This window comes from Schistosoma mansoni, chromosome 2 (genome assembly GCF_000237925.1).
Source record: "Schistosoma mansoni strain Puerto Rico chromosome 2, complete genome".
In the NCBI taxonomy this organism is placed as follows: Eukaryota; Metazoa; Platyhelminthes; class Trematoda; order Strigeidida; family Schistosomatidae; genus Schistosoma; species Schistosoma mansoni.
Window position 1 is genome coordinate 3,484,879 of NC_031496.1, and position 11,575 is coordinate 3,496,453.

An 11,575-nucleotide genomic window follows, 5' to 3' on the forward strand; every position below is an offset into this window, starting at 1 on the left:
CCGCTCTTCAACCGACCTGTCTGGCATGGTAGGACCTTGAGGAACGATTGTTCCAGCCAGTATAGCTCGATTGGTTCATTACGATATGCAAGCCCGACCACCACGTCAAGGTAGCAGCAACGGTCGGGTTAGAAACAATGTGCGTACATTAATTGGAATGGTGACTGTTGTGATGGGTGGTGTCCAAAAGTCTGATACTAATACAAAGTGTGCTATGCGCTAACACCTCAAATGATCACATTGAGCGAGAAAGTGTATTGGGCTATCGAATAAAATGCACAAATAGTCACATATAATTGCTATCAATTGACCTTATTAGGCTACTTCTGATTAGCTCTCCATACCAGTGACTTTATCGAGTAAAGTATATTGACGAAATCGGAAGGAGTTAGAACGTTGAAAACCTTAACGGAAGAGACAGGAAGGACACTGGGAAGGAAAAGAAAACTTATTATGATCAAGTGTGACTCCACAACTATCTAGACCATTGATTTGCAACAATAAAATTAACCAACAACGAAAACCATTCGATACTTAGTGATGACTAATTATTACTAAATGTTACATTTACTATTCATTACCACAGGACATACGAAAAATTCACAAAAATACATTCATAAACTAACTTGTTTGGTTATGGCCACTAAAAGACCTTCGATTGTTGTAAATCTCCCACCAAGAGTACCACCCATAGACTCGAAATCAAGTTCGGGTATTTTCACAGCTGCAGTTTCGGACACCAAAATATCCCGTGATAAATCGTATATATTTGTAATTCGTAGTTTGTAATGTCTGCCTTTTGGTGAGACTCCACCACCGGACTTAACTTCACAATCCCTAAAACCACATACTGGGCAGTTGATTGCCATCAGTATTACCTCTTTGAAATGAGGAATATCTGTAAAGTTAGACATGGTGAAATAAAATAGATGTTGTGCCTCCAAATTATCACTACAGTAAAATGAAATACCCAAACAGCTCGTCAAAACAAACAAGCAGAGATACCATGATGTAAAATAGCAATCTGAAATTGTCAAAGATTTCTCCAATTATCTAAAGGGATAGTTTCAGTGAACAAGTATATCTAAATCATCCTGTACGCTTCCAATATATGTAACAGACTAACAATGGGCTGGTTAACATAACGACACTAGATGGAAAAGCATTGGAAGTATGCGATGGCTAAACGAAGAGAAAATGTATACGGCAATGTAGAAAACCTACAAAGAGATTAAAAACGTAAGTGGGTTGGAGTTAGTTTTGAGAAATCCCAACTAAGAGTTTCCAAATCAACAATTATTGATTAAATGGGGTTATATCACGCTTTGATCTGATGACTGTTGTAATCTGTAATTGCTATGGTCTAATATGGGAATGATGAAAAATACTTTCAAAGCGATAGCCAAACGAACGTGGTTGGATAATTCAAACGACTAAGACAGTATGATACCTTAACGATGACAACACAATGCAAGTAAGAAGAGAGCAGATGAAAATAATTAACGGTTCCTTCATATCTTAAGTAAATACAACGGATTAAGCAAACGTCATAGCATATCCAGTGCTTTATAGGACAAAGTAACCCAAAGGAATAAGTGACAAATATTGGCGATGCTAGATCCCCAGAAATCACTTGGTAAACGTCTTAGTATTGTAATTTTATTTTGGATATTTGGATTTCTTGTTTTCGCGCAAAAGGCACTCACATTTACCTTCAGATTGTATTTCCCAATTGAAAGGACCCCAAGTGTTATTGATTCGTTGCCTCTTTTAATACGCTTTTTGTGACGTTTACCAAGGATCTTTTAATGCAGTATATCTATGTTTCAACTGTGTGATTGTTTACTCGTGCCTTTAACAGCTTGTGGAATATACCTTTCCCTCATCTGAACCTGGTCTTCTCCCTCTAGTTAGAAGGGCTGGGACGCATTGAAATAGTTAGCTTATCTGTCGTTGTGTTGCTGATCCTTTGTGATCAGGTGATCACGTAATCTCGTCAAACATAGCATCAAAATTATAAGTATTTTTGCCGTGGAAATCTTAATAAGTTGCAATATTGATATGGGTAAACCTCAACATCTCCCATTTATTATAAAGAAATCGATCAATTACAGGCATAAATGGCATAGAGGTAGAATTTGTGTTGGTTTATCTGTCGCTGGTATTTAGATGGTGGAGATTTCTTTCACCTTAAACAAGAGAGATGGTTAGTCTAATTTGAGCCAAATATGTTTGATTACATTTCGATGGCACATGACCGCCACCTAAAAAGTAAACTAATACTAAAAGCTACTTTGCAGCAGACGGAGGTGTTGACCATCAACGTCCACCTATAATGCAGTTGAGGGTTAATGAGGTGGAACTCTTGTTAGTAGAAAGAAAAGGATTATGGGTGAGAATCCCTATCAATTTGAAATATCATTCAACAAATTATTAAAATTTGTATACAGCAGTTCTCAAAACTATAAAGTGTCACTAGTGTTGTAATTCGTATAATCAATGGGCTTGATGGTCAGTAAAAAATGACATTGTTACTAGGTGGGAATTCAGTCAGTCAGTCACAACGTAGAACTTCGTACGTACGTACATCAGTTCGAGTTGCCATACCACATTAGAATGCTAAATGAACCTATAATATAACACTTAATAAAAAAAATTATTAAAGCTTTTACGTTTAATTAACAGATGGTTTTGTGTCTAAATATTTCAACATGAATTTCACATTGCGCAGTAGCAATACATTTTCAGTATTTACTTTTCATTGTATCGTTCAGCTCGATTCAGTCAGTCAGCTACAACGTAGGACCAAGCACATATGTGCATCGGTCAAAGTTGCCATACCTCGTTAGGACAACAAGATGAACACCGGATTCGTAGAAGTAGTTAATTTATTAGTGGTAATATATAAAAGAAAGATTGCATAAAAGGATATAGTATAGGAAAGAAGACAGATATGAAGCAATTTTAATCTCAAGGTTTAAGGGAAGATAAAAAGTGTATACACCTGTGTCATTGTGATCGATTCTGAGCCATGTCACCCAGAGTCTCCAACCATTGGTTACGATAGTCGCGGTTCAGCTCGATTATAATGTTATTTAGAATAGATAAGCACTAAGGGTATAAGTAGTAGTTAGTTAGAAGCTCAATCCATTTAGGTTAGAAAATTGCTTTCCTTTTCTATCTAACTCATTACTTTTGTATATTTATGAAAGTTATAAAAACACTTACCAACAACTTTCATTTTATTTTCAGTAAGTGTATTGCACGATGGACAGTTGACGTTCAAAGACATAACTTCATCTTTTTCGATTTTTGAGGTCTCACTATTTGATTCCTATAATAATAATAACAATAATAATAATAAATTATCGATCAGAAGGGGTTTTGTGGATATCTCAGTATTTTCATAGTTGAAATCCTGAGTCGTTTGAAGCTAGATCACCATGGAAAACCTGGAAACACTGAACTACCGTTTCGTCCTATTATGGGACTCCTCAGCAGTGCGCATCCACGATCCCGCACTCGCGAGATTCGAACCCACGACCTACCAGTCTCGCGCCAGAGCGCTTAACCAATAGACCACTGAGCCGGCCTCCAACGGTGTTAATGTCTAACTTCAACCAATCCACGATGTTTGAGCAACCGTTCACCAATTGTCTTCAGTGAGTTGATATCTCTACAACAGACTTGGTTGAACTCCTATTTCGCGAGTGCGGGATCGTGGATGCGCACTGCTGAGGAGTCCCGTAATAGGACGAAACGACTGCCCAGTGCTTCCACGTTTTCCAAGGTGGTCTAGCTTCAATTGACTCATGATTTCAACTATGAAAATAATAAATTAACTGAAATGTTAAAACTACTCAAAATATCACAAATCTGACAAAGGTAATAACTTACTTTTTGGATTGTTTTAGAGTCAGATGAGTTATCCACTTCTTCAACTGGTTGAGCTTGAAGACCAAGTAATTCATTTTGCTCTGGAGTACGTACATATGTTTCAATCTCAATTTGTGGGTCGTCATTTGGAGCTAAGTAATTTTCAATGAATCCATTTCCTGATGGATCATCTATAACCTAAAGAATTAAAAGTTGAATGTATTAAACAATGAGGGTAAATTATTTCAACTTAAGAAATATATGTCACTTATTTATTTTATGTATTTTTATTTAAACACATAAATATTGGTACAAAGTGACACCAGATATATATACGCCACAATTCGTCATTGGATTTGTGTGAGCACTGAAATACTACCAACACGCCTAAACCGAAGCAGGTGGTTTTTATGGAGCCTTTAACCTACAGGTATAATCCACAAGGCAGTGGAGCATCTTACGGAGATGCAGTCTCATAGTAGCCGGTCACCAACGATTGATTCATTCGACATTTGTTCCCTCAGGATACTGGAGCTCATGTGCACCACTGGTTCAGAATCAGGGTTTTTCAACTCCCCTAGGTGGACCCTCCGTGTCCACCAACCCGGTTAAAGTACCGGACACTCACTTTTCGTCCTCTCAATTTCGTAAACAACACGCCCGTCACGAGAAGACAGTGAGTAGGACTTACCTGGCAGAGGCTATATACGCGGGCTATGTGAGAGTATTTGGAGAGGGAGAGCGGACTCTCCCCACTCTCGGCCGTACCAGGGCATTTGGGGGCGACGCGTATACAGCCGCCGCCAAGGAAATCCTACTCACTACCTTCTCACGGTAGGAGTGTTGTTTACGAAATTGAGAGGACGAAAATCGAATGTCCGATGCTTTACCCGAGTTCGTGGACACGGAGGACACAGCTAGAGGAATTGGAAAACCATGATTCCAAACCAATGATGCACGTAGACTCCAGGATCCTGAAAGAACCAATGTCGTATGAACTTATTGTTGGTGACCGGCTACCATGGGACTGCATCTGGTAACGTTGTTCTACTACCTTGTGGATCATACCTGTAGGAGTGGCTCCATTAGAAAACCACCTGCTTCGGTTTAAGCGTCTTGTTAGTATTTCAGTGCTCATACAATTCAATGACGAAGTGTGGCGCATGTGTATTTGGTGTCTTCTTCTACCAATATTTATATGTTCAAATAAATAAATAAATAAATAAGACGGTGACAGGCAACTGACGAACTTACATAATTCAATTTATTTCATATTTTAACCTAAATGCCACTATGTAGTTGATCAGTACGGTGACTGGTTCTATTTAACTGTCATATGAAGCTCAATAAAACTAAACACATTTATTTAATTAATTCACTGTAACTTAGTAACCAAGTTAAATTCTTACACACGGTTTAAAGTTACACTTTTCCGAAGACTGGTGATAATATCTGACTGTGTGAAATCGGAGTACACGAAGGTAATGGTACACTACATCTACATTCTGTAACACTATTATGTAATTAATAAAGGGTACCACTGGTTTTTTTTAGAAAAGTAGGATATCAAGGAGTTGACAACTATTGACATGAAATCAATTAATAGAAAACTACTGTACTTACAAGTGAGAATGGCTTGTCCACCTTTATCAAAGTACGCAACTGCTCGATGAATTTCTCAATTTTCAACGCTAAATCAGGTTGACTCTCCTATGAATGTAATTGAAACTGATATGACACATACCTTTCTTTCAGGTTGTAAACTATTCAGATTATCTACAAATCCTGTTATAATTCCTTCAATTGTTGATACAACTAAAAAAATTACAGGAAATATGTAAAAAGAAATAGCAGGTCATAGAAATATAATCACTAATAAAGTTAGACATGCGTTAATAGGATGTTGCTGATGGATTTTAGAAGCACCTTAATTGACGACTTCGTAATCATGACCAGTGGGTCTCTGAATTAGTTCACATAGATCATTATCGTTATTATTTTTTGAAAACAATACTGGGGCAAGGAGACACAAAATACATATGCGCCACACTTCGTCACTGGATTTGTATGAGAGTTGAAATGCTACCAACACGCCTAAAACAAAGTAGGTAGTTTTCTTATGGGGCCACTCTCCGAGCATTTAACCTACAGGTATAGCCCATAAGGCAGTAGAGCAACGGTACGAGATGCAGTCCCATGGTAGCCGATCACCAACAATAAGTTCGTACGACATTTAGTCTCTCAGGATCCTGGAGCCTACATGCATCATTGGTTTGGAATCAGGGTTTTCCAATTCCTCTAGCTGTGTCCTCCGTGTCCACCAACCCGGTTAAAGCACCGGACATTCGATTTTCGTCCTCTCAATTTCGTAAACAACACTCCTACCGTGAGAAGGCAGTGAGTAGGAATTTCTTGGCAGTGGTTGTATAGGCGTGATCATGTGAGAGCATTTCGAGAGGGATATCTAACTCTCCCTACCCTCGACCGTACCAGGGCATTTGGGGGCGTTTAAATAGGTTGATTGTAAGTGAAGTTTGCTTTTTCCACTTTTTTCATAGACATTCTTTTAGAGGTAACCATCTTAAAGTTTGACTTTTCAGGAATCGATATCCTACCAGGTTTATTTGTTGACTTATAATATACAGATGATAGTCCTATGTGGTAAAGACACTAAAATAATGTAGTCCTACGACCGTCTTAAGAATGAAAATAGCTTAGGATATTTCTCTCCCTTTAAATGAAGTGTTGTTTCAAGACTGCTTTGCGTCAACGTCTGAATCAGTGACAAGAAGTGAAGTATTTGAGTGTTTTGATCACTTAGAAGTTCCCTCATTCCAAGTAGGTTGGTGTCTGACGAAGTCTCAGTTGACTTCTGCCAAATTCCTTCACTTATGGAGAAGGCTTTGTATACGTACCACATAAAAGCTTTGCAATTTCTTCCAAAAATCTTTTTGCCCATAGTCTTGTTCTACACTACCTCTACTAGACTGGGATTTGTCCTGACAATTTCATCTGATTGTGCTAATGGGATGTGGGAACTTGAACCAATGCACATATGTGCCAGCTTCTACTTTGCATATCATTGACTGACCGACATGTAAACAGGACGGTAAGCGCATATGAATTGACTTTGTGATCTACGTATTTAACACACACACATGCTAAGTTCTATTTCAACCTGTCTCTTAATAACTCAGGTTCAAACTGGTCGGTAATGCGTGAAGTTGGCTTACACAAACAGTGTAACTTAGTACAAAATATAAGCTTTATACAAGTTGTATTCACTTGTGAAATGATATTAAAAGACCATTAATCTTACTGAATCTTAAGTATAAACGTACAGCTAAAACATGTAGTTTCTCATTAGGCGTTCGATTTTACTAAATGGGATGAGAATTCCATTTAGGACTGATATGTATCAAATAAAACCTGTTGTAACAAATAACAGGTGTCAATTAACCATCATCACCATAGCTTCTAGAACAATTATGTTTCGGTCCAAGTTGCCACGCCTCATCATATAATTGCAACCTATGGATATCTCCCGAATTTAAGAGGTCATGCTTTACAGGTGTAGATTGATACAGGGCAGTAACGACAGTCAATATAGCGTTAAAAAGCCTACTCCCGAACACCTTGTTTTGATAAAGATCACATGATCACGATTTACAATCAACCAACTGAACACCATGTGAATTACCCAGATTTTATCGTTACGAAGACAAGCTGTGGTAGGAGCTATACAGTTTAAAATATAGGTCATTTGATACACTTCATATCTCCCTATTTTTCAGTAGTTTATTCAGGTTAATTAGAATTAAAATCAGGAAATGATTACTAGATGAATTAAAAACACCGGTTAGTTTTCTGCAGCATGTGCTACGGCAGGGAAGAATTTCACCAGGTTTAAGTGCATGTTCAAGAATTATTTGGATTAACGTTAACCTAAAAACCGATGAATGAACTTAACGTGTTCTTTGAGTGAATATCATACAGTTGTATTTTTTATCTGAGAAGTTAACTATTAAATTTATGCAGTGGTCTTTTGCTTGCAGAGTATGTTCGATGTATGTATGGCGGCCTGCTTAAACATCTGGGCTACTTGTTCCTGTCATCTATATATTTCAACAAGTTATCTAATATTGTTTGTTTTAATACATCATTATGGCTATTAAGCACACAACCTATTCAGATGCGTTTCTGAAAACTGTACCTTTCGTTGTAAAGGTTACAAAAGGCCTAATCAGAGATATCGTGTTTGCTGGAAACATGCAGCAAAAAGAATATACATTATTCATATGTCGATTGACTGAACTGCTGACATCTAACTGGCGATCACTGAATATTTATCGTCAGGAGCAACGAAGAAATAAGAAACGTAAACATGTTGAAATACTTTATGCTGAGAATTAGATTTTGTACCAAATAATATAATATTGAATAAAGCTAATAATAATAAAAAAAAATTATTCTTATGGGTGACAAATACACTAGTTTATGTAGAAAATATTGAACACGAGATTGAACAATGATAGGATAAGAATCTCAAGAGATCAATAACTAAACAATGAATTCAAGTCCTATTAAGCTTCAGCCTAATCAACATTATCATACTGATAAATACACATTATCCACCGAATGAGGGATGAATTTGATCCGTACGAGTTTATTCGGCTAATTACTGTTTTTAAAAGAGCTAAGAACAAAATAACAAAACAAGCATACATGTAAATGTATTAAAATGTAGGTAGGAATAGTGGTAAGACTAACCTCCATCAGAAAAAGGAAATGAGGAATCATATTCAGGAATGCTCACTGTTGAACCTACTGGTATAACAACACGTCTGTTCATATCTTTCACGTTGTTAACTTTGAGTGTTATACGTTGTCCCTTATCTTGAATTTGTGAAGCTGGCATAAGAGACCGATTCTCATAACCACAATGAGGACAACTGAAGGATGAGATGACAACCTCTTTAAAATATGAAATTTTTGTTAACATAAGAATCGTTGTGCCCTAAAATCACCAAAATAAAAAATCGTAAGCTTGACTCTTTAGACAGTGAAATAGGCAAATAATTACATCGAAGAATTCAATGGCTAATGAAGCATCTTTTCTACACAATAAAGGATGACATGTAATCTCGAGTCTGAGCAAGTATCAAGTACTATCCATTTTAATGGTAGTATATAAATAAGCTTCAATAAACCACCTCTTGATTTTGGAACCGACTGAAATTAGTCAACATAATTGAGAGAAAATATTGAGTAGCATATGTTACGGTCTAAAATCTACTCATATTTAGCTACATGGGAACGTGCAAGCTGATAATGCAATTTAACAACTAATTGAGATAGCAATTTATAAGATCTATAAAAGTGGTTCATATCAATATCTTCACTTAATATGTAAAATTTCAGATTTTTGAAAATCCTAGCATCTGACATACCCCAATAAGTAGAAAATTGTATTTTTGACGTTTCACTACTTTAATCGCTGAAAAATTCCCATTATACTAAAACACAATTATATGAACGAAGAATATTCTTTCCAATAATTGCTAATCGTGTACTACGATTATAAATCCAAATTAATAATCCATAAAATTGACCAGGTTTTTTAATGTGGAGTACATCACCACTTAATGTAAACCACTTCTTCAGAGTAAATAAGTGACCAAATTAGAATAATACCAGTTTAAATAGTACAATGACACAATGCACTGGACATTTGATTTTCGTCCTCTCAATTTCGCTAACAACACTCCTACCGTGGGAAGGCAGTGAGTAGGACTTCCTGATTATGTGAGGGCATTTCGAGAGGGACATCTAACTCTCTATACCCTCGACCGTACCAGAGCATTTGTGTATGTTCACCAAGTTTTATATACCCCTAGTACAGTCTAATTTTAAAGTATCATAGTAGTAACAAGCTCGTGTTTGGAAGGCGAGTCAAATTTTCTTTAAAAAAATACAGAAGACAAATGCTGTAGCCACTTACACAAATGTGTGCATTGCAACTCGACAAGCCATATATTGCTGAAGACAAAGATGTGTTATTTTCGATTTACGGGACAATGAATTTTTCGTACTTGATCGTTTTTTAACCAGACTAGGACAACTTAGAGGGAATTACAGAAGAGTTTGAAAGCCAAGAAGCAAAATACTCATAGGATGCAGGTTTGCCTAAGAAGCATTAAACCTATGGAACTTGCTATCGGAAGAAATCATGTCCACACCCTTAGTTAACCCATTTAAAAGACTAGTCACATAAAGGCTCACATGAAAAGGACTAACAGTCTCTTGACTCTGTCCCCACAACAAAAGTCTGAAAGTGATCTGAATCTACATCAGATACTGGGATATGTGCATATTCCGCTAACACTATATAGTTGAATAAAAACGACTTTAGATAATCGACTGAAGTTTTATAAAAGCCCATAACCACATATTACCTCACAGAGGGTTTTATGGCTTACATTTGTGATAGTTTATGATGACCTTTCATTTGGTATTTATACCGACTAGTAATACCTTGTTTTATTTGACCTCTACCAAGAACTTCTATAAAATTTACTAGACAAATTTATTACTGTCCTTTAATCCAACTATTCTTTATCTTGTATAATCTTATTAGATCCGCGTTTAAGTAAAAACATTTAAGAACTGTTCTCTTGGCATCTGAGCGACAGTTGATGGCGTTTAGAAAAAACTTGCCCTTCGTGTGCACAACGCAATTGAAAACATAAAAATGGACTGAATAGTGACATTTAAATACAATGCAAAAATATATTACTGTTAGATCCGAATATTCTTCTGATCACTAACATTGGGAAACTTATTGTAGGAAAGAATTAGACTAACTGAACAGGATTTAGCGCTAGGCCACTTATGATGAATGGTTTTCACCATGTTTCTAATAAGTGATTGAGAAATTTCCGTGAAAATGAAAACAAATAATACTTTGAATCATTATTTATCTTCATTTTCGGTAAGGTGACGATCGTAACTTTACCGTTATACAATATATATAGCAAACACTTACGTTTTGTAAGCATCTAGTGCACAAGCTCTCAATTTTCAGAGGCTCAGACTCATCATCAGAAGCACTCAGTTCTTTTATCATTTCAAAATTCCAAACTGTTAATAGGTAGGTATTTATTCCACGACCACGTTGATTTTGGATGTGCGTTAAGATTTTAGCGAAACACCCAGTTAATAAGAATCTAGAAAAAAAAACAGGAAAGTAACTCGATCACTGACTAAAGACATAAAACACATGTACGCTTAATGACGACACTTACCGACAATAACCAACAGTGTAAAAGCACGGATTAGTACGCTGGTGTACCAATGACCTTGAACTTTCATTTAACCAGGAAGTTTACACTGCTTGTTCATGGAACGACTTACAATATAAAAAATAAAAGTACATTTATAATGAATAAATGTACAGAGAACCTGTTAGTGAGGTTAAAAGTTAATCCACAATATCTTAAACTAACTCTCTTTGGGTTTACTTCAAATTCATTCGCCGAGATTTTTCCCAAACCGGTTTCAGTTTGGAACATTTTGTTTTTTTATCGTATTTTACCCTCTTAATCCGTTTAAAACGGTTGGCAGCACTTGTAGATGTGAACAGTCATTTTTTTTCTTTTTGTGTGGATGAAGGAATGGTACATAATATGTGTGTTCTGTA

General features: G+C 36.4%; 1 protein-coding gene across 1 annotated transcript; it reads right to left on the reverse strand.

Annotated features, from left to right (window-relative positions):
* Window positions 1-614: 614 nt before the first annotated feature.
* Window positions 615-11,237, reverse strand: Smp_134010.1 (putative zinc finger protein; the record flags this gene model as incomplete). The annotated part of the gene is made up of 8 exons (XM_018795357.1): window positions 11,181-11,237; window positions 10,922-11,138; window positions 8,647-8,893; window positions 5,621-5,691; window positions 5,500-5,586; window positions 3,898-4,074; window positions 3,229-3,334; window positions 615-898 (listed from the first exon to the last, which is right to left on the reverse strand). The coding sequence occupies exons 2-8, from the start codon at window positions 11,000-11,002 to the stop codon at window positions 615-617; spliced, it is 1,053 nt and encodes a 350-aa protein (XP_018649678.1). The 5' UTR covers window positions 11,003-11,138; window positions 11,181-11,237.
* Between the last annotated feature and the right edge of the window lie 338 nt (window positions 11,238-11,575).